Source organism: Mus pahari, chromosome 14 (assembly GCF_900095145.1).
Source record: "Mus pahari chromosome 14, PAHARI_EIJ_v1.1, whole genome shotgun sequence".
Taxonomy (NCBI): domain Eukaryota; kingdom Metazoa; phylum Chordata; class Mammalia; order Rodentia; family Muridae; genus Mus; species Mus pahari.
In genome coordinates, this window is record NC_034603.1 from 23,136,700 (window position 1) to 23,160,524 (window position 23,825).

Consider the following 23,825-nt stretch of genomic DNA (forward strand, 5'->3'; position numbering starts at 1 on the left):
TGAATTTTGATGAACACATATAATGGGAATCCAACAGAGGGTGGGGAAAGGAAGAGCTATTCAAATAAAAATAGGTAATTATATGTGGACCCTTGTAGAGTTGGCCATGTAAAAGTGGGTCTGCTGGGTCATCTCATAGAGGGCTTGGTATGTCCCAAGTACACACCCTAAGAGGCCCAGGATGCTGATCATGATGTCCTTGACAATGGTGGCACAGCTTATATTCTCAGAGTAAAACGTGGTGATCTCCAGCAGCGGTGGGATGATGAGGGCCAGGGCGCTGCTGCTCACAGAGCCCACAAGGGATATGACCAGGTCCAGGCGGGGGATGAGAACAGCTGAGAAACCTGCAGGGAGAGAGGAACATAGACTCACTGAGTGTGCCTCAAAGAGGGGAGCCCCCAACAGCATGGCTTTGCAGTTCAACGATCCGGCCAGGTACCACAGCTCTGGACCCCGGCTCTCCCCCAGTGATCTTTTAAAAGAACCATTTTTGTAGGGAGAAAAAAATTGTGTGTGTGTGTGTGTGTGTGTGTACCCATGTAAATGTAGAAGCCAGAGAAGGGAATCAAGTGTCCTGTTCTGTCATCTATCATTCTACATTATTCCCTTGAGACAGGGTCTCTCAGTGATAGTTTTCTGAACCAGTTTCAGATGGAAACGTGAGAAGCAAGGAGTCAAGCATCTTATAGATCCCAGAGGCAAGCGGCAGAGCCAAGGCTGCTGGGTAGGCACTATTCTGAGGTATGACATGCACCATAGAAACCTATGACCGCCTCACTACTCACAGGTCAGGCAGACCAAGGCTGTGCGGACAGTCAGGTCTATGAACAGAGCCCAGTTCTCAGACACTCTTGAGATGACATAGGGGACGATGATCTCAGCTGGGACATGGAACTGGAGAGCATAGGTGAAGAAGATGCCCACAGAGTACATCAGCTTGACCGACTGGTACAGCCTGCAGGCAGAGCATTGAAAGGAAGTGAGATGCCATCAGGCTTCGGGGAAGATGGCTCAAGACTCATCAGAACCCTCACAGGTCAGAAGACAGTGATGGGGGTCAAACTGCCTCAGAAGGGACATGGGAGGCCTATGGAAGCACACATTCCAGGAGGTTCCAAAGCCATAGGAACCTTTATCTTTTATTTTAAAATTATAAATGTCAGATCTGTGTATAGGACAGTCACAGTATAACAGCCATACAGGCAAGACCATCGTCCCCACCCGATTCCCACTGAAGTTTCCTCAGAGTTTTCTAGAAATAATCTGTGTACAGAGAATCTTTTTAAATTTCCTTACAAATGTGTGTGTGTGCACGTATCACATGTGGGGGCTGAATGACAACCTCAAGTGTCTGTCCTAGCCTTCTACAGTATTTGGGATGGCATCTCTCTCTCTCTTCTGTCACTGCTGCATTTGTCAGGCTAGCTGCGCCACACACTTCCACGGATTCTTCTGTCTCTGCCTATGCCACTTAGGAACTTGGGGGTCACCGATGTGCGTCACTGTGCCCAGCTTTTATATGGGTCTTGAGGGTTCTAAGTTGGGTCTTCATGTTTGGGTGACAAGCATTTTACTGACTGAGCCATCTCTCCAGCCCTGAGCCTACAGTCTTAAACAGAAAATGGGGGAGTCACCCCAACGCCCTCAGATACGCGGTGGCACAGCTCCATGAATTGCTGACCTTTGTTATTTTGTCAAACAGAAAGCTTGGGTGTGGTGGCACATGCCTCTGATCCCAGCACCCGGGAGGCTCAGGCAGGACGATTGCCACAAGTTTGATGCATGTTGGTATGCATTGTGAGTTCCAGGTCAAGAAGGCCTATATAGCAAGATCCGGTCTCGAGACAATAGATAAACAAATCCTTCTTGTTTGTTTTTCCCTGTGAGTACGCATGCCTGGTGCTCTTGTTTAACAGCACAGAGATTTTTTAGTTTTTCAACTAGTCAACAGTTAATGGGAAACTTAGATTATTCTGTCTTTTGCCAAGAAACAATGCAGCAAAGACTATCTCTTCCTATGTCTGCACATCTCAGCACCCCCGATACATGCCATGTATCTTATGTCTGCCCATCTTAGCAGCATATATGGCACACACCCACATATCTGCTTATCCTAACAGACACCACACACATCTACACAGGAATATGTACATTATCTACACATTAACCCCAGAAGTAGAAAATGATTTTTTCTTTTCAGGTCTTCTCATCCTGTGTCCCCATCCTTCAAGGTTGATATGCAGCCAAGAATGACCTTGATCTCCAGATTTCATTTGTCAAATGTTGGGATTAGTGGCAGGGTTTATAAGCGCTGGGACTTGAACCCAGGACCTTGTGCCTGCTAGGTAAGCACTCAGCTACCTATGAGCTATACATACCACTGAGCTATGTATGCATCAGGCCCCAGCTATGATCTTAAATTTTGATGCCTACTGACATACTGCCCTCTTAATGTCCTAGTACAGTGTGTGAATCATTTCAGTCTCTGATATTGTACTATGTATTGTGTGTTCCTGTATGCATATGTACACATGTGTGCAGGCATGTAGGGGTGTCGAGCTTGTATTTGACAAGGGGTCTCTTAGTATGCCCTGGGATTCTCATGTGTGACTTGGCTGGCTGACTGACCAGCACACTCTATGAATCTGCCTATCTCCACCTCTCCAGTGCTAGGAGAGCAAAGCATATCCCTCTAAACCCAGATTTTTATGTGAGCACTGAAGGTCAAACTCAAGCCTGGTGCTTCTGTGGCAAGCAAGCACTTAACTGAGTTATCCATTCAGACCCCAAATTGTATTTAAAAACAAACAAAAAAAAAACCTGGCATTTATTTTGTAGGTTTTGAATATTTTCTCCTTTTTTTTTTGCTTATAAAATTGTGACTTTTTATATCCCCATCAACCCCGTCCATTCAAGACTTCCCTCAAGAGTGAATTCCTTTCCTCTGCTCACTCATACTCGCTCACTCATACTGACTGGAGTTCACTGCCCATGTATTTAGCTGCCACCCCCGGAATGAAAAGGCTCTGCCAGGACAGCTAGACGAAGCGCAATCAGCCAAGAAGAACAGCATATTAAGACATCTTGATTGCATAAATTAAGGCACAACTTCAAAGAATTCCATATTCATGATTTCATCTGGTTATTGGCAGAGCCCAGCGAGGAGGGTGGGGCTGGTGACATTGTCCTCTTTCTACTGCTCTGGCTTTGGGAAACCTGGATGCCACCATCACCCCACCCACTTGAAAAAGCCCAAGGCTGTGATGACCCATAACCATGATAACAGTTGATAATCCAGAGCTTGCTGTGTGCCCAGCAGTTTTCTAAGTATTTTCTGTATATTAAAGCAAGCAATTGCTGCCAGAGAGTGCAGTCATTATTCATGTTGCCCATCAAAGGTTTCCTTGCCTGGGGTGGGAAGTGAGAGCCTTTTTAGCTGAAGTTTGACGTTTAAGCACAGGATGCTTGGGAAGCGCAGGTGGCATTCAAGGGCTCTGTTGCCAGCAATACTCTAGTTGTGGCTGGCCCATTCAAACGAGAGCCTGCCCCACGGTGGTGTGAACCAAGAGTTACGGGTGGCAGCATCATGAAGCTGTCCTGACTGATACGAAAAGGCACATGTGTAAGCCTTTCTGTACAGAAGGGTGGGAAGCTTGCCCACAGCCATAGAGGAACCAGAATGTGGCTCCCATTAATTAGCTTTAGAACAAGTACTTAGTCAGTAGGAGTCCTACACCTCCTCTAGAGATCCTGCCTACAGCCGTTTCCTGGGTAAATGGGTGGGTGGGTGAGGGAATCCATGGCTGAAGGCACAGACTCCAGGCTGAGTTCTATCTGGGGATGCTCTGGCCTAAGTAGCAGTCCATCTGTGGTACATGCCTACATTTATTTATTTATTTATTTATTTATTTATTTATTTATTTATATATTTATTGCCAGGTACTGTGGTGCATGCCTATAATCCCAGTTCTTGGGAAGCAGAGGCAGGTTGGCTGAAGCATTCAAGGCTAGCTTTGGCTACAAAGGAAGTTTGAGGTTATTCTGGGATACATGAGAACCCATCTCACACAAAATATTTAAATTTGTCATGATCACCGTCATCATTGTCGTCATCATCATCATCATCCAACCTAGGGCCTCAGACAATCCGCACGAATGCTCTACTGTGGAGTTTTCACTTTCTGTTTGCTCAGCAGCTCTACATCACTCATCTCAGGACCTCTGTCAAACTTGTACTCAAGTCTCCAGCGCTCCTAGACAGTGTGAGCTGGAAAGGTCACCAAAAGCCTCTAATGTGGACATTTTCCTTTGCTCCATGGGATCCTCAATGATAAAGCTTAAGGCTGCTGATACTGAGAGGGAGCACAGTGCCGGTCCTCAAACTCACCCACGATCACAGTTAACATGGCCGCCAACGGTTCACTTCTTCTGCTAAAGGTTAACTGTTTCACGTGTGCCATGCTGTCGCCAAGGGTCACCTCCCATGCCTCCCTGTCCCACCTGAGGTGTCAGCTTCCTACCAGCAAATGGGCAAGTTGAGGGTGATGCTGGCCTGAGTGTCTGTTCCAAACTTCATGTAGCCCAGAGTCCCCAGGAAGATGTAGAGGAAGATGACAAAGGACATCCCCAGATACAGCACGGCGGGAAACTGCTTTGGGCTCTTCATCTGGCTTTTGAGAGGCAGAACCTAGAAGCAAAAGGTTGGGAAAGACAAGGTGGAGAGAAGTGGCCGTAGTGTGGGGTTGTACAGGTTCCTGGGGGTGGGGCTTCCTGGCATCCAGTTCCCTGAGAAAGGCAGTTGAGGAAATATTGCATGGCTAAAAGCTGCTTACTTTTGACAATTTAACTCTTTCTGAAACTCTTTGCTATTCTGAATATTTAATTCTTTCTTTAACTCTTGCTATTCCATGCCCAAAAGCCACTGGCTGCTGGCAACTTAACTCCTGCTGATATCAGCAAGGGAGCAAGCAAAAAAAGGATTAATTATTTGAACTCTTTTCTCTCTGGCTCAAGGGCCCCTCACTGGCCAGGTGAGAGGCTTAGAGTTCATTAATTCTTTGTGAGCCAGAGAGAAAAGAAAAGGAAGGAAATAAAAATGTCAGGCACACACACACACACACACACACACACATACACACACACACACACACACACACACACACACACACACTTGGTGGATGGTGCAGAGCCTCAAAAGCCACACTTTATTTCTTCTCTCAGACTTTTTTATACCTTCTTAGACAGAAGTTCTTTATAAAATTACCTCATAGATGAAATGTTACACAAAAGGGGAGTTACAGAGTTGATAGTAAGTTCAAAGCAACAGTATCACATGGCCTTGCTTCATCATAGTGCAGCCCTGTGGTCTCATCCTTGGACCTGACCTAGAATGTATGTTTTTCCTTGATCACAAATCTGCCCCAAGTCTGTTTCTCTCCTTACTGTAACTTATGAAAGCTCATTGCATTCCTTATTACATAGATTTTACTTACTATTCTATGAGAAGGGGGCACGTTCTATTTTTGATTCTTACTTTATTACATCTTTCTGGTGAAACAACTAAAACCATCTCCTTAAACTTTCTTCCTAAAATTATTCGAATTAAATCAGGAATTCTATAAAGTCATCAATTCCTCTAAACAGCATTAATTCATGAAAATTCATTTTCATGGTGATCTGCAGGAAATTTGCCCAATAGGGTGGACCGATGCCCAAGAATCATTAGGGTATGTAATAATGGCAAGAGAGGCATATCAGCAGCGAGAAGCAACCCTGGGAGCGAGTCTCTGGGGCCGTGCCTCTTCAGAGTGCACCATTACAGCTATGCAGAATGGTGGGCCATCTCCAGGAAACACACTTGCTGCTATAGCCTTTCCTAGATGGCTTCTGTTAGGTTCCCTTGTGGGCACAGGTGTTGTTCTAGTAGATAGTAGGGACCCCCTCCACAAGGTCATGCCCCTCCACAAGGCCACACCCCCACAAGGCCACACCCTTCCACAAGGCCACATAACCACACCCTCCACAGAGCCACATCTCTCTACAGGGCTAGATCATTCATATCACCACTCCACAGAGCTACAAGCTGCACACAGCCACACCTCCCGAAAGCCACACCAGGTGGCCACGCCCTCCACATCACATCAACCTTATGACCACACCCCTCCACATGGCCACACCTCCTCCATATGCTAACTTCCCCCTTCATCTTGTCTTAGGCTTGCCATTGCCCCAACACTGTTCCCAGTGTGAGCTGATTAGTAAATTCTCCATCTTTGCCTCGGGAGCTTGGGGTGTGGTCAGGGTTGGGAGGTGCCCTTGGCAGTACAGATTTTCCTTTCACCGGGAGAGAATTGGGCTGCATTGCCCACAACACTGGTAGGGTGACATGGGGAATCACAGCTGGACCTCCTGTGAGACACCTCGTCCTTCTTACCATCCCCACGCCTTCAAAGGTGAAGATAGCCGTGCCAAAGAACAACAAGAAAGTCTTCCAGTTTGCAACCAGGGGCAGGTTGCTGTGGTGTGGGGTCTGAAAAAGAGGAAGGGCGTTGGCTTTTCGAGAGGAGGTCACCTCAGGCTGTGTCTGCTGACAGAAACAGTGTGAAGCACCTTCTTACTGTCTTATCTTTTAAAAATTGTTTTAGTCAACTTCTTTTGAGACACTCTCATGCAGCCCAGGCTATTCCTGAAGATAATCTTGAATTCCTAATCCTCCTGCCTCCGCCTGCACTGCCCCCCCCCTCCCCTGGTGCTGGGATTACAGGTGTGCACTACCTGGTATGGTTTTATGCAGTGTTGCAGATGGAAACCCAGTTTTCCAGCATGCTAGGTGAGCACTCTACCCATTTGGCCACATCCTTAGTCTAATTTATTTACTAAGTTCAATTTAATTACTTAGTCTAATTTATTGTGGTAAGATAACATCACATTTTCCATTTAGTCATTTTACACACTGAGTATATTCACTCAGACATTCATATCACTATTGTTCATCACCAGAAATTTCTTACCAACTCAAACTGAAACTCTAATTCTTTGTTCTCCACCTCTTAGCAACCGATGTGTGTGTTCTGTTTATATGAACATGGCTGTTCTAATGCCTGTCAGTAGGGGCTTGTACCATTTTTTGCGTTTGACTTATTTCACTTAGCTTAGTGTATTTTAAGGTTCGTGCACCATTATTGCATTTATTAGAATCTCATTCCTGGCCTTGGAGAGATGTCCCAGGGGTTAAGAGCACTTCCTTATCTTCTAGAGGACTATCGTTTAGGCAGCTCACAACTATCTATAACTGTAGCTCCAGGTACTCTGACACACACACACACACACACACACACACACACACACACACACACAGAGAGAGAGAGAGAGAGAGAGAGAGATACACACAGAAAATAAATCTTAAAAAAATCCTCTCAATTTCTTCTTTTCTTTTCTTTTTTTTTTTTTTTAAGATTTATTTATTTATTATATCTAAGTACACTGTAGCTGTCTTCAGACACTCCAGAAGAGGGTGTCAGATCTTGTTAGGGATGGTTGTGAGCCACCATGTGGTTGCTGGGATTTGAACTCCGGACCTTCGGAAGAGCAGTCGGGTGCTCTTACCCACTGAGCCATCTCACCAGCCCTCTCATTTTCTTTAATGATAAGTAATATTCTATTCTTTCTCCTACTTCTCTGTGTGTAGTTTGTTTGTCTACTTCTTCTACCTGGGGGCTATAGGAAGTCTTCTCATCTTAAATATGGAGCAGACAGTACAGTGGAAGAAGGAAGTTGCCCAAAGTTAATCTGCAAGCTACTCCTCAGGCCAGGTAAGAGTGCGTGTCCCCTGTTCCTGCCCTTTAACACCTCTTCCCCATCATTCCCTTCAGGGCTGTGCAGTCAATACAGTAGCCATCAAAGACACAGAGTGATAATTTATTTGTGTCATTGTATCAAGTAGCCCAAGCTGGCTTCAAACTTGCTCTATAGCCAAGTAAGAAGTGATTAATACTAGATTTCTGTGGTGGGTAGGATAACGGCTTCTCAAAGATGCCCTCAGCCTAAATCCTGTAAGCAGATGATGCTGCTTAAATAAGTTTATTTGTTGGGATAGTCTCTCTATGTAGCTCAGGCTGCCCTGCTAATGATTGATTGGTTGATTGATTGGTTGGCAGACATGTCTCCGTATATAGCCCTGGCTGCCCTAAAATTCACTGTGTAGACCAGGTTGGCCTCAAACTCATAGAGATTGGCTTGACTCTACTTTCTAATAACTGAGGTTAAAGGTGTGTGGTCCCCCACATTAGTCAGATTATATTTTGTTTTGTTTTTGAATTAGGTTTTTGCTATGTAGACCAAGCTATCTTCCTGCCATAACTTTCCAAGTCCTAGGTTTATGGGTGCATGTTACCATTCTTGATGAGAGTACTTAGTTTTCAAAAGGAATTTAGGATGCTAAACTGACGACCTTACTCAAGAAGATTAACTTGAATTATATGCATCAGATACTGGTTCTTAAAAGAGGAAGAGAGGAATGGAAGAGGACATAAGACTATAGCAAGGGAAGACTTAGCCTAGTGTTGCTGACTAACCGTGGAAGGAACACAGACCAAGGTATGTTGGAAAAGGCGAGAAAGCAGACTCTCTCTTAGAACCTCTGGAAAAGGATATAGCCCTGCTGATCCCTGATGAGGTGGCTCAGTAAAATCTCTAGCATCTTAGAAGGAATCTTTATCATTTTAAGGCTGGAGATGTAGTTTAGTTGGTAGAGTGCTTGCCTAGAATGTATGAAGAATTGAGTTAGTCCTCAGTTCTGCATAAATCAAAACATGGTGGCACATGCCTGTAAACTCAGCTCTTGAGAGGTGGAAGCAGCAAGAACAGAAGTTCAAGATCATCCTCCAATACTTAAAGAGTTTGAAGCCAGCCCGGGCTTCATGAAACCCTGTTTCAAGAAAAGTACCTTGAGTGCCGGGCAGTAGTGGTGCACGCCTTTAAGCCCAGCACTTGGGAGGCAGAGGCAGGTGGATTTCTGAGTTCGAGGCCAGCCTGGTGTACAGAGTGAGTTCCAGGACAGGCAGGGCTACACAGAGAAACCCTGTCTCAAACAAAAACAAAAACAAAAACAAACAAATAAACAAAAAAAGAAAGAAAGAAAAATACCTTGAAACCAAAGAAAATAAAAGCAAAACAAAAACAATTTTAAAAAATACCTTGGCTTATACCTCAGTTGGTAGAGTGCCTAACAGGCACAAAGCCCTGTGTTCAGTCTCCAGCACAGCCTAAGTTGGGTGTCATGATATAAGTCTATAAGTCTAGCACTTGGGAAGTAGAAAAGAAACTCAAGGTCATCCTTAGCTACAAAGTCAGTCTGGACTACATGAGACTGTTTACAACAAACAAACAAACAATCTGCCCCCCAACTTCTGGATCTGTGGTTGTTATAGCAGCAACAGGATACTAGTATAATTCCAAAGACTTTCATGATCAAAGAAATGAAGCAACAATGGTGGGATGTTAGTGCCAGGGATGGGAGGTAAACCAGTTGGCCCAATCGGAAAGCTCTGCTTGCCTGCTGCTTCTGCCCCTCAGTGTCCTTTTCTGGAAATTGGGATAGAGATGGTATTTTTTGGTTGTTTTACTTTGAAAATCCAGGAAATCGTGCAACAGCTTTCATACCAAGTAGATCAAATTCCTTCACTGTATATATTCTCTTTTAAAACTTTTTAGATACATTCATTTTATTGTGGAGGGGCAGGGTGGGCTTATGTGCCATGGTATGCATGTGGAGATTACAAGATAACTTGTGGGAGTCAGTCCTCCCCTACACATCTCTGTGGGGGCTGGGTATGGAACTCAGGGCCTCAGGCTTTGAGGCAAAGATCTGAATCCAGCTGCTATATGGTTCCTGTCCACTGACCAGTGCTGTATCTCCATGGTGTGTGTGTGTGTGTGTGTGTGTGTGTGTGTGTGTGTGTGTGTACCCATGCCAGTGCATGTGGAGGCCAGAGGTCAATATCTGATGTCTCCCCTATACTTCTCCACCTTATTTTTTTGAGTCTCTTATTGAACCTGGCCAGTGAACCCCCACCCACCTTCCACTCTCACAGTTCTAGGGTTACATTGTGTGCTCCATTGTGCTAGGCTGTCATGTGGATACTGGGGGTGGGAACTCAGGCCCTCATGCTAGGGCAGCAAGCACTTTACCCACTGAACCCTCTCCCCGTATCCCTGCTGTGGTAGTTCTTGTTATTTGTTGAACCAATGGAGAATGTAACATCCTTCTTTATCTCTTATTATTGAGCCACAAAAATCCCAGCTTCTTGCACACACTGGACCACAGAAAGCATTCAGCAACTAAATTCCCAACGACTCACTGTTATTGGATGTGACCATGATGCCGAAGATGAGGATGTAGATGATAGTGATGCCTAGCTTGTGGGACAGAAGTGTTTTTAGAAATCACCTAGGCTCAGAGCTGGGGACCGGCCACCTTCCTCATCTTCACCTTTCCACCTCAGAAACCCTGGACCCTGCCCCTCTTCTCTGTGGTTTCAGACCTGGATGAGATACTCGAAGATCAGAGCCAGGCTGCTCAGGGTGGTGATGGTGGCCAAGGTAGAGAAGATGGACAGCACCTGTGGGTTCTGGATGAGCACCAGCAGGATGAGGAAGGGCAGGATGGTGAGCATATAGAAGCGAGTATCCAGGATAGAGGTCATTACCAGGCTCTGCCTCGGCTGGCAGACATTGGAGGTGAAGTGGGCTTCTTCCACGATCTGCCAGAACGACACAGGGAAAGGTGGTGCATCAGTTGTGAATCACTGAGAGTCATTTCAATTAGGATTTCAGCTCATGGACTGAAAACTTACTGCCACAGCAGAAAAGACATTATTCACAGCTTGTGTGACGTTTCAGTATAGCCAGATGTCTTTTTTTCAGTGCTAGAGGGACAGCTCAGTGGCAAAAAAAAAAAAAAAATCACTGGTTGCTCTTTCAGAGGACATGAGTTTAATTCCCAGTACCACACTGTGGCTCACAGTTCCAGGAGTGCCAGTACCTTCTTCTGACTTTCATGAATCTGTAGTGCACATATATTTATGCAGGCAAAACATTCATGCACATAAAATAAATGAATCCTTAAGACATTTTTAGATTGATTTAATTTTATTTGTATGAAATGTTTTGCCTATACATCATGTACATGCCTAATCCTGGAAGAGGCCAAAAAAGGAATTCAGGTCCCCTAGAGCTGGAGTTTCAGGTGGCTGTGAACCACCATGTGGGTGCTGGGAACGGAGCCCAGGTCCAGATCCTCCAAAAGAACAACAAATGCTCTTAACTACTGATCCATCGCCTCAGCCCCATCGATGCGTGTCTTCTGTGTGTCTCTGCACGCATGCGTGTGTTCCTGGTGGAGATGGGGGCTCCAGAGGACAAAATCAGTAATGTCACTCAGGTGTGGCCCTCCTTGCTTTGAGAGAGGGTCTCTCATTAGCCTGGTACTGGGCAGGTTAGGCTAGGCTGGGCCTCCAGTGAGCTGCAGGTATCCATCTGGCCCTACCTCCTCGACAATGAATTACAGCTGCAGGCCATGTATTCAGACACACCAGAAGAGGGCATCGAACCCCACTACAGATAGTCGTGAAGTCATGAACCACCGTGTGGTTGGTGGGAATTGAACTCAGGACCCTTGGAAGAGGACTTGGTTCTCTTAACTGCTGAGCCACCTCTCTAGCCCAAGCCTGACTTTTTTTTTTTCTTCTTTAATATGGGGGTCCTGGGAGATGGTACCTAGGCCCTTGGGCTGGCAAGACAAGCAATTTACTGAATGAGTCATCCCTTCAGACAGGGTCTCATGTATCCTTCAGAGTTGGCCTCAGCCTTGCTGAGAATGACCTTGAACTTTTTTGTTTGTTTGTTTTGGGGTGTTTTGTTTGGTTTGGGTTTTGGTTTTTCAAGGCAGGGTTTCTCCGTGTAGCCCTGGCTGTCCTGGGACCTTGAACTTTTGATCATTCTGCTTCTATTTTCCAAATGTTGGAGTTATGGATGTTCGTGAACCTCTGCGTCTGCTTTTGGGTGTCCTGCATTTTACTGGGCAAACCTAACCGCTTTCACTGTAGTGCATGTGATTCTGACGATGGGAAACATGGAGCATCGTGAAACCCAAAGGCACAATGCTCTCTTCTTCCCTGGGAAGTGGTGGTTTCCCTGCTCACATGACTAGAAAGGGCTTTCTGTTTCATAAGCACATCCTTTTTTAGACTTTGTGGGTGAAGCAGGGTGGGGCTGAGCACTGAGCATCCTCTGCTCAAGCAGTCCCTCTGTTACAAGGCTCACTGTTCTTCCTGCCTGGTTGGGTGTGTTCCTCTGTCTCACAAAGCCATAGGAAAAGAAGGCTCTGTCTGACTTGTTTTTGTTAGGAACCGAGATGAGGGGAAGGTGACAGCTCGTTAGACATCTTGGATGTGACAACCTGAGATGCTTTCCAGCCTGAAGGTTAGGGGTTGGTTGGGCTTTGCTCTGGTCCTAACTGTGGTCTAATATGGGCAGACAGGCTCGGTTGCTGTGGTGCCACTAACAGCCCCAGCATCGGGAGATCTGCTCTCCTCCCATTCTGCCCAGAAGACCTCTCTTTACCTGCTGTAAGTTGTCTGCCATGAACATGAAATACACGCTGCAGAAGCCCAGCTGAGTGATGATCAGCAGGAAGCTCACGATGTACCTGGGAAGGAAGAGGAGGACGAGGGAAAGAAGTTACTGTTTAGGATGGGTTTCATTTTCTTTTTCTTTTCTCTCTCTCTTTTTTTCCCCAAAGATTTATTTATTTATTATATGTAAGTACACTGTAGCTGTCTTCAGCCGCACCAAAGAGGGCATCAGATCTCATTATGGATGGTTGTGAGCCACCATGTGGTTGCTGGGATTTGAACTCAGGACCTTTGGAAGAGAGCAGTCAGTGCTTCTAACCGCTGAGGCATCTCTCCAGCCTTTTTTTTTTTTTTTTTTTTTTGAGACAGGGTTTCTCTGTGTAGCCCTGGCTGTCCTGGAACTCACTCTATAGACCAGGCTGGCCTCAAACTCAGAAATCTGCCTGCTTCTGCCTCCCAAGTGCTGGGATTAAGGGTGTGCGCCACCACTGCCTGGTGGATTTCCTTTTCAAAACAATTATTTCTGATGGTTTTATTTTGAGAAATGTCCGACCCTCAGAAAAAGTTGGTAGTACAAGAGAAATTAACAGCCATAAACTCTGGCCTTAGAGAGTTAGTTTGTTTTTTGAGATAGGGCCTTGTGGAGCCCAGGCTGGCCTCTGATTAGCCAGATAGCCAAGTAGTATGACCTTGAAAGCCTGATTTTCTTGCCTCTATTCTGATAATGCTGGTGTTATCACAACCACCCATATCCATTCACTCTAATGAAATTCATTTGTAGCTACCTTTGGCCTTGAATTTCATTCTGGGTATTATAGTCACAACACACACACACACACACACACACACACACACACACACACACCCACCACACTCCCCAAAAGCACTCAGTTTATTTCAATGATAATTTCTGAAATATCTACTTGAAATACCTTAGGCAGATTTCTCTTAATTTTTAATAGACTGAAATCAACTAACATCAAATATGTAATTTATATATTTTAATTATCCTACAAATATCTTTTTCTTTGGGGGGGGGAAGGCATAGTCTCACATAGCCAAGGCTAGCTTTAAACTTCATATATAGCCCAGGCTGCCCCTGAATTCCTGATTCTCCTGCCTCTACCTCCCAAGTGCTGGGACTGCAGGTTTGCCACTGTGTCTGACTTAACTTTTATTTTTTGTTAAAAATTTTCCAAAGCTTTATGTTGTGTTTGGCTGTACCTCTTTTGCCTTTTTTTTTCCATGTGGAATATTTTTGCATGCATTTGCATTGGTTTTTCATCAGGTCATTTTGGAGAGTTCAGGCTGGTCTTCTTATAAACTGTCAACATGGTATGTTTGTGTGACTTCTTCCTCCAGAAGAGAGTCATTGGGCAGATGACAAAGGCATGACACTCTGTTTCTCTTTCAATACACTGGAGACAATGGTCTGTTGTCCTGTGGTTTAGGGTCTCCCCTTTTTTTCATGTACCTCCTCCCACACCCACTATAAAGTTGGACCCAAGCAAGCCTATGCATCGCACTCAATTACAGCTCTTCAATTTGAAAAATGACATCATTCTTCCTGCTGTGGGTTTCTGTTTGCTGTTTGTTTTCTGGTACCAGGAATTGAACTCAGAACTTCATGCGGGCTAGGCAGGTGCTCTACCTTTGAGTTACATCCTTGCAACTTTTTACCTTTTGGAGGTAAGGAGTTGCCAGACCATCTGTCCAGTTGTCATAGCCTATGTTCTGGGCTGGGCTGACTTTCTCATGCATCATTTATGTTGGTCTCCCATCCCTGAGTGTTTCTTGTGAGCCGGTCTCAGGCCAAAAAGGTTTGATTAGATGAAATTTCTTTGCTGATTTTTCTGGTAAAAGAATTTCAGAGTGGATCTTTATGTCCTCCATTGTATCACAAGACACCTGTGACATGGGTTGCTAGGTGCTCAGCTTGATGCCCTGGGCAGGGGCACCAGGGCTCTCTCCTTTATAAAGTTTAACACCGGTTTTCCATCTAAAGCCTGAGCATCAGGGATTGTTATCTATGTGAGGAAGTGGTTCTTACTCAAGCCTCTGAGATCCTCTCAGTGCACTGAAAAAGAAGAATCTCTGGTTGAAGTGAGACTCCCTTCCCTGAGTATTTCTAAATTTCTGCAGTTACTGATCTCCAAAGAAATGAGAAAAATGGAATCCTGGTAGGGGGAAAGTAGACATCTCAAGTTCTAGTCTTTGCTCTGACAATACATTCCTGTGTGGCTTTGAATGACTTGGTTGCCTTCTCTGAGCTGTATAATTTTCCATTTCAAGAGGCATAGATACAGTGACGTCACAGGCTACTACTGCCCTACGTATCTACTGAAGACATCATCAGGCACAGATCCTGACCTCATCTGCTGATATTGACACATGCCGACTGAGGAGTGTGAGGAGCTGAGGAGGCAGTGTGGAGGGCACCGCAGCTGCTGAGGTGTTGACTCACTGCCTGAAGGACTGTCCGAGAAGGTTGCAAGGAAGGTTTTGGGATGTCTTTGTTCCACCATTATCAAGGTCTTTTGTACCTTTTATGTGTTATTTTATTGTGAGAGCTCTGGTCAGCCCATCTTTCTAGGGCAGGGAAATCTCACCCTGGAGTCCTATTCAAGATTGATAAGATGATAAGGGATGCTTAAACAGAAAAGCATTTTGAACACCATCAGCGTGTGTGTGTGTGTGTGTGTGTGTGTGTGTGTGTGTGTGTTGAAGATCTAACCCAGGGCCTCCAGCCATGCTGCTGAAAACTACATGCCTAACACTTTTAAAATCCTGGCACAGGGGTCTCCCTACATCACTGTGTCTTGACTTCAGGCAGGCTTTGAGCTCTGTGTATCTCTGACAGCCTTTCAGAAAGGTGGCTGTCCTAGCTTCTTCTGTTGTTGTGACAAAACACTCTGACCAAAAGCAACATAGGAGAGGAAGGGGTTAATTCAGTCTTCCACCCCCAGCTTGCTCTCAAGGTCCTACACTGAGGAAAGTCAGGACTGGAGCACAGAGTAAGGACCCGAAGCAGAACTCATGGGAGAATGCTTCTTCGAAAGCTCATAATTAACTAGCTTTCTTAAATAAACCCAGAGAATGGTGTTGTGGGCTGGGCTCTACTACATCAATTAACAGTCAAAACAATTACAAACCAACCCGATCTAGACAACTCCTCAATTTAGGCTTTCCTTTCGAGCCTGTGTCAGATTGACAATTAAAGCTATCTAGGACAGTGGCAGGACAGTCCTGTGCTACCAGGACTGGCTCACCATTAACTTCTGTAGCTTTTATGTGTTATTGTGAGAGCTCTGGTTACCCCATTTTTCTAGGACAGTGAATTCTCTCCCTGAAGTCCCAAACAAGGTGTAATGGGGCAAAGGTTTCTCCATCAAGTATCAGCTGAAGCCATCTTTGGTTTCTATACACTGCCCTGAAGTGTCCCACAGGAAAGCACTCAACCCTGTTCTAGAAACTCTGGGTTCAAATACCGCAGCTAACTGCTTGTTCTTTGCTCTTGTTAAATGCTTGCTTGCAACTATGTCTCTAAAAACTCCTTGTACTATACATCAGGGGCTGCTCTGTCTCTCCCTGGGCAGTGCCAGCAGGTTTAATACAGACACTTGGTCGGGCTGAGTGGTTTCTAGGTTTTTGCCCCTACAACAAAGGGAGAGAGCTTAATGTCCATCAGGAGGGGAGTGATTATCTAAAACAAAGTGATCATTCCTACCAGAGAACACTGTGAACCTTCAAATGATGAGATGTGTTTATGTGACCCAAGATGGGGAAAAATAAGAGGAATATTGTCCATGATGATTGATTTCTGCTGTTAAATTGACAGGCTAGAATCACAAGGAAAACAAATTTTGGGCATGTCTGTGAGAGACATTCTCGAATAAGTTGACTGGCCGGGCATGGTGGCACATGTCTTTAATCCCAGCACTCAGAAGGCAGAGGCAGTTGGATCTCTTCACGTTTGAGGCCAGCCTGGTCTACATAGTGAGTTCTAGAACAGTGAGGACTGTGCTGGGTAGAGAGATTCTGTTTCAAAAAATAAAACAAAGACCAATAGACTAGGTTGATTGAGGTGGGAACACCCACCCTGGACATGGGAAGTACCATTCTTTGTACTGGAGCCCGGACTGAATAAAGAGGAGAAAGTAAGTTGAGCACCTGCATGGTTTCTCTCTGCTTCCTGACTGTGGACACAGTGTAACCAGCTGCCTCTTGTCCTACTTGTAGTGCCTTTCCTAGTACTGTTATAGACTCTAATCCCCTAGAACAATGAGCTGGGATAAACCCTCTCTTCCTCAGATCACTTTCCTCAGATACTCTGTTGCAGCATCAGGACCCTGATTGATAAACTGTTAGATAAAAAAAGATCCATTTTCAGGCTAGTTGTGGAGGTCATGCCAGGCACTTGGGAAGAAGGGGGAGAGGATCAGGAGAATAGGGTTAAAGTGGGGCTACAGAACATGTTTGAAGCCAGCCTGGTATGCAGGAAACACTATCTCAAACAAACAAATAAGCAAGCCAGTAAGCAAAATGAATTTCAAGGTTACACATATAATTCTAGATAACCTACAAAAAAACATTAAATGAACTAGGGCTCAAGCTGGACCCCAGCTGGTAGAGTTCTAGCCGGGTTTATGAGGCTTCAATTTGTGCATTAACCCAGCGTATATATGGGAAGTTCAACACCTCGCTTGGCACCTTAGGTAGTTCAAGGTCACCCTGGCTACATGTGTTCTTGTCTTTTTCTTTCAAAAAAAAAAAAAAAAAAAAAAAAAAAAAAAAAAAAAAAAAAAAAAAAAAAAAAAGAAAAGAAAAGAAAAGAAAAGAAAAGAAAAGAAAAGCAATTAACACATGCCCTTTCCTGCTCACATGCATCTTGGTGTACTAAGGTGAAGAAGGAGGTGGGACTGGGGCAGTGGGGAGATACTGTATCTTGCTTGATAGTTGCCAAAAAATAGCCTATTTACTTAAAAACAAAAACAAAAACAAACAAAACACTGTGAAAGCAGGGGCTGGAGAGGTGGCTCAGTGGCTAAGAGCACATTATGCTCTTGCAGAGGACCTGGGTTCAGTTCCCAGCACCTACATCAGGGGACTTGCAACCACCTGTACCTCCAGCTCCCATGGATCTGATGCTCTTTTCTGGCCTCCTAGGGGAACTTGCAGTCATAGGCGCATGCTCACATAGAGACACACAGATACATATAATTAAATATAAAATAAAATCGTTTAAAATAAAACCCTTGTGTGAGCAGACATAAAGACGGGGAAGATGGGGGATTCTCTCAGGGTTTCATCACTGTGAGTGTTATACGTGTGACCAGTACCTGCCCCACACGGAGTGCGTCCTCAGCCAAGAACTTGGACACGTTTCCAGGCTGTACATTGTGGTCTCTTCATAGTTCACAAAACTCCTCTGCAGCCTAGGGTGAAAGGACAAAGGGTGCTTAAGTTGACACACTTTTGCTAAAGGTCCAGCACGGGCCTAAGCTGGGGACTATTGTGTGTTTGTGTGTTAGTGAGGAGTGTTCTGTGAACTCTCTAATAATGACAGCACGCATGCAACGTTCACGAGTTTACTTGTTTGTACGATTTTTATGCATTTATGCTTTTTTTGTTGTTGGTGGTGGTGGGTTTTTTGGGGGCGGGGTGCGGGCACAGGGTCTCATGTAGCCAAGGATGGCCTAGAACCTGTGCAGCTGGAAATACTCTGACCTTCCTACAGGCAGCATGCTTTGGTTTCGTCCTCTGGGAATAAGCAGTCTCTGTGCTTTGGGTTAAATAAGCAAAGCAGGAGAGGAGATGGAGGAAGAGGCAGCGTGGGCGTGGCCAGCCAGGAACTGTCTTGGTTTACACTGAGATTTGGGAGCCCTGGCAAAGGCGAAAGCAATCCCTTCTCTTCTAAGGGGAGCAGGTGGCTCTGTAGTAGGACCCTCCTGGTTCTGGGTGGGAACAGGGAGGGGCAGCTGCTGGCCAGATAACACGTGCACAGTGCTAACTGCAGGGCTGGGGGGACTGGGAGGAGGGGTTTAGGACTTAAGTGTGCCTGCCGGTCCCAGGACTCTGGAGGTAGATGCAGGAGATCCAGTGATCCAGTCCGTACTGGACTACATAAAGAGTTAAAGACAGTTTGGGAAGTTACCAAAACAAAAAATGGAAGAAAATGCCCAGTCAGATAAAAGATCATTGTTCTTAAATGTTTGTGTCAGAGAAAAACAAAAGAGCCTCAGTGAGAGGGAAAACCAGTCAGATGCAACAAGCAGGTTGGTGCTTGCAGGAGGTATGAGGAGGACCTGAGGCTCAGGAAGAGGACTTTCAGAGAGTCACTGGAGGTTAAGAGTGGCTTGATAATGGAAGGAAGGGAGGGAGGGAGAGAAGGAGGGAGGAAGGGAGGAAAGGAGGAAGGGAGGAAGGGAGGAAGGGAGGAAGGGAGGAAGGGAGGAAGGGAGGAAGGGAGGAAGGGAGGAAGGGAGGAAGGGAGGAAGGGAGGAAGGNAAGGGAGGAAGGGAGGAAGGGAGGAAGGGAGGAAGGGAGGAAGGGAGGAAGGGAGGAAGGGAGGAAGGGAGGAAGGGAGGAAGGGAGGAAGGAAGGGAAAGGAATTGGGAGGGTAGGGAAGAGAGCAGATCTGGAAGGAATTGGGGAAGGAAGGAGAATATTACATTTCACATAAATTACTTTGTATGAACTTTAAAAAGAACTAATTAAAAAAAAAAAGTCAGGCAGGTCATCAAAGACCACTCTACCATTTCCCATGTGTGTGACTTGGAGGGGTATCTGTAAAATAGGAATAAAAACAGTTTCTGTTCCAGGATGTTCCTGGAAGGAGTACAGAAATCTTGCAAAACCCACGGCTCAACCGAATTGAACCATTTACATCACTGCTGAATGAGCAAAACTCTGCCATGTGACAGGTTTTACGAGGTGAAAGGGTGCTCTGACCAGCACATGCTCCAGGCACATCCATTATTTGGCTTCTTTTTATTTGGCTTTTAACGAGACTTGGAGACTGAACTTGCAAGCCAAGCAAGTGTCCTACCACGGAGCTTTGTCCCCAGTCCATGCAAATCTTTACTTTATATCCTTGCTTCAAGAATGCTCATGATATAGCCCAGGCTGGCCTGGAACTGGCAATCCTTTTGCCTCAGCCTCTGGGTTACCCTGCCTTGACTTTTGTATAAGGCCTTTGCTCACTTCCTAGGACAGACTTGGACCTGGATGTCATGGGGGTGGCTTCAGTATTGAATACTGAGGAGCTCGGTATTCTGCACTGTCAGTGAGAGAGAAAGCACTGAGACGCCTCTCCAGCTTGCAGTGGTTCTCATGTTAAGATTTCAGATGTATATGCCTGTGTCTGGGTGAGAGTACATGCACGTGAGTTTAGGTGCTAGAGGAAGCCAGAAGAGTGCATTGGATCCCCTGAAACTGGAGTTACAGGCAGCCGTGTGCTATCTATGCGGGCGCTGGAACTGAACTTGGATCCTTTTGAAGAGAAGGATGCTCTTCCAACCGCTGAGCCATCGCTCCGGCTCACTAGATGTGCATTTAATGACTGAAGCAATTGCAAACTGCTCATATCATTGCTGTCTTTTCCATTTTTATTAACTTGCCTTGAAAAGGGTTTTCCCCCCCCCTGGGGGGGTTGGCAGGGGGGGGCTAGTGGCCCCAACAAAGTACCTGTATTGCAGCAGGGAGAAGAAAAGAAGAAGGGCATGGGGCTGTAGCTCACTTGGTGGAGTGCTTGCCTGGGTTCGATCCCCAGCACCACATTAAAGGGGCATGGGATCACATGACTTGGTTACTAGAACTTGGGATGTGGAGTCAGGAAGATCAGGAATTCAAAGTCATCTTCAGCTGTATAGTGACTTAGAGGCAAACCTGGGCTACATGAGACCCTGATTCAAAAAGGGGGGGGGGGCTGAAGAGATAGCTTAGTGGCTAAGAGCACGTACTGCTTTTATAGAGGACTTAGAACCCACATGGTGGCTCACAACAATCAGGGGGATCTGATGCTTTCTTTGGACTTCATGGGTACACATTAACCCATGAAGGTACACACATATATACAGATTTAAAAAACCCCAAAACTCATAATCCCGAACGAACCAAGAGGATGTCTGAGGATCCTACACATACTCAGTAGTCCATAGGGCACTTTTACATATTTTGCTACCTTTGGTGCCTCTAGGTGAGAAGAGGGGGGCCCAGTGGGCTGTGGGAGCCAGAGTGGTTTCTAATTCACTGGCTGCAAAATTGAATCTACACCAAGACACCATCTGAGCTTCTTTTGGAGGTGATGGGAACAGAAACCAGGGGCTCATACATACTAGGAAAGCCTCTAACCATAGATCTTCAGGCCTGCCTGATTTCTGTTGCAGTCCAAACATCTGGCAGGAAGCAACTTAAGGGAGGAAGAGTTTATTCTGTCTCACTCTGAGGCGATACAGTCTACTTCGATAAGAAAGCCATGGTAGAGTTTATGGGGTAGCAGTGTGAACCTGGTGCTCCTCCCACCAGAAAACTAGAGAGTGGAGAGGAAGCATAAGGCCCACTTCTTCCCACAAGCTCTACCTCCTAACTTCCATAGCCTTCTCAAACAGTGCCACATAGCTGGACCAAACGTTCAGACACAAAAGCCTATGTGACTCCTCAAAGTATAACAGTTTATGTCCAAGACTCTTCCAAAATCCCTTTGCCAACCTCTGGAAAAAATCTAGAGAAGGAGCGGTGCTAGCCCGGAGAAGTGGCCCTGGGATGGGGTCCATGGGGTGATAGCTGTGGGCTCTGACCTCTGAGTGAGATGGCAGGCACAGTTCAGCAGGATATCCATACAGTGCACTGTGAGCACCCCGATGGCCAAGAGGCTGACAGGCCCCACCTGGAGGAACGGGACAGGAAAACAGTGAGATGGAAGCTGGCCACACCCACGGCCTCGCTCGTGCAGTCTGGACACTAGGACTCTTAGAATTAAGAATCTCTAGCTGGGCATGTAGCTCAGTGGTGAGGGCTTGGTACACATGGTTACCATCCTGGATTCCATCCTGGCACTGACCCAAGCAGGCAGAAAACTTGCTGCATATGGAGACGCATGCCAATAATGCCAGCACTTAGGCTGAGAAAGAAGGATCATTGTGAGTTTGAGGCCAGTTTGAGCTACAATCAACCAACCAGCCAACCAACCAGCCAGTTATCTAACCAATCAGATAATTAACCAACTACATAACCATCCAAGCCAATCATCTAACCAGCCAGCCAAGCAACCAATGGGTACACCAACCAACCAACCAACCAACCAACCAACCAACCAACCAACCAACCAACCAACCAACCAACCAACCAACCATTCAACCAAACAGCTAACTTACCTACTAACTGGAAGTTATTCATGATGAACTGTCAGCTCAATGTCCTCTTTCCCAGGATCCTATTTAGTGTCACTGCTGAGGGGCTGCCCCACACTGGCTAGAATCCTTCCAGGAACAAAGAGTCGCCATTCCATACAACCCAGACCTTTTTTTTTCATTTACCTCCAAATATATTCTTCCAGAATCCCCCATGGTAAATTTAACTCCTTTACATACCTAGCCCCCACTCTCCTAAGATCCTAAAGACCAAAGGGTTTTTTTTTGTTTGTTTTTTGTTTTTTGTGATGCAGTGGCCTTCTCTGATGATGGTTAATCTGCAGGCCTCAGGGACACTGGCAGGTGAGTCTGTTGAGGCCAGTTTGAGCCACTCTGTGTAATGCAGGATGCAGGGTGTGGCTTCACCCCTTGGCAGGGACCTTAACTGTTCCTGGACATTGCAGACTATCAGGGGGAGGGGTGGAAGCTGGTTTAGAACACTCTTCCCAGTTGAGCATCACTGCCCCATCGAGCCTGCTTGTCTCTTTGAAGAAGCAAAGTTGATTTGAACCACAGTCCTTTGGCTACGACTGGAAGGGCATAATGTAACTTTATAGATGTGCCCTGGGTGACATTATTTTGTCACAAAGAAACACATACATAGTCAAGAGTGTTGTTAAGTCCCACTAGGAGGCAGCCTCCACATTGGCAGAACCTCTTGTCTTGTTTACAACCTTTAATCCTTGGGGCCAGGCACACTCCTACGAGGCAAAGTGGACAGTCTAAAGAGCTAGCAGGGAATTACAGAATACACCAACAGAGACAATGGCCAAGGCTACAGAGGTTTAAGGCTCTTTTGCAGATAACTATCTAGAACCTAGAGAACTCCGAAGGAGAGGTCCTCCCTCTGGCTGGAACCCATCAGAAGTCAGATGGGAGGAAGCAAGGGGCCGCTTATGAAACCTGGAGAAGACGAGCTGACTGAAAAGAAATCTTACACGTGGCATCTCCCCAACCCTATGGGCACTGCTGGGGCTTTCTGTGTGCAGGTCACCAGAGCGGGACTGTGGGGAGAAAGGAGAGTCATGTGGTTCGCTATTGCAGACTCAGAGCAAGTGTGTCAGACTTTTGCAAGCTCCTTAAGGATGTGTGCATGTAAGCTGCAGCCTTCATGGTTGTAGAACACAGTACAGATTCTGAAAGGAAGCCTAAGTCAGGAGGTAGCATCCACTGGGTGTAGGGGCCATGGGCACTGGTGGGGACATCCTCCTTCCCATGCCTAGCCCCTGTCTCACACACCATCTGATGCTATTATCCTTATTGTTATTTCTCAGTGCATAGAATCGAACCCAGGGCTTCATGCAACCAGTCTTTGACTAAGCCACGTCCTTGGCCCTTGTGGGTTTTGCTTTTCTTCTCGGGACAGTCTTGCTATGTGGCTCAGGCTTACTTGAAACTCACTTCACAGTCTAAGTTGGCCTTGAACTGGAGAACCCCTTGCCCCCCTGCTTGGTGCCTTGTCAGGTGATATGAAACAGGAGTCACTCACATCCAAGTTTACAGGACAAGGTTAGTGGAGTGTAAAAGGAGAGGTGGGTGACATGAAACCTCAGGGACTGGAGAGGAGGGTGGCGAATGGGATTTTGCAGGTGTAGCCCAATTCTGGGCAATGGCTGCCCTCTCCAGAAGTGCTCAGCGTGCTTCCTGGTTGGATCTAAGACAGTGATGGCCAGGCGGTGGTGGCGCACGCCTTTAATCCCAGCACTTGGGAGGCAGAGGCAGGCGGATTTCTGAGTTCAAGGTGAGCCTGGTCTACAAAGTGAGTTCCAGGACAGCCAGG

General features: G+C 46.0%; 1 protein-coding gene across 2 annotated transcripts in view; it reads right to left on the bottom strand.

Annotated features, from left to right (window-relative positions):
• Window positions 1–23,825, bottom strand: part of Slc36a3 (solute carrier family 36 member 3) — a 27,403-nt gene continuing 3,578 nt past the window's right edge. Inside the window, exons 4-12 of one of the 2 annotated variants that reach the window (XM_029546343.1) lie at window positions 22,010–22,114; window positions 21,434–21,522; window positions 17,975–18,070; window positions 12,625–12,709; window positions 10,545–10,763; window positions 6,437–6,532; window positions 4,524–4,690; window positions 789–958; window positions 1–347 (exon numbers count right to left, since the gene is read on the bottom strand). In XM_029546343.1, coding sequence (XP_029402203.1) covers window positions 79–347; window positions 789–958; window positions 4,524–4,690; window positions 6,437–6,532; window positions 10,545–10,763; window positions 12,625–12,709; window positions 17,975–18,070; window positions 21,434–21,474 — 1,143 coding nt within the window. In that variant the 5' untranslated portion in view covers window positions 21,475–21,522; window positions 22,010–22,114 and the 3' untranslated portion in view covers window positions 1–78. The remainder of the gene's footprint in view (window positions 348–788; window positions 959–4,523; window positions 4,691–6,436; window positions 6,533–10,544; window positions 10,764–12,624; window positions 12,710–17,974; window positions 18,071–21,433; window positions 21,523–22,009; window positions 22,115–23,825) is intronic. The other variant, XM_021213190.2, reaches the window with a different exon arrangement.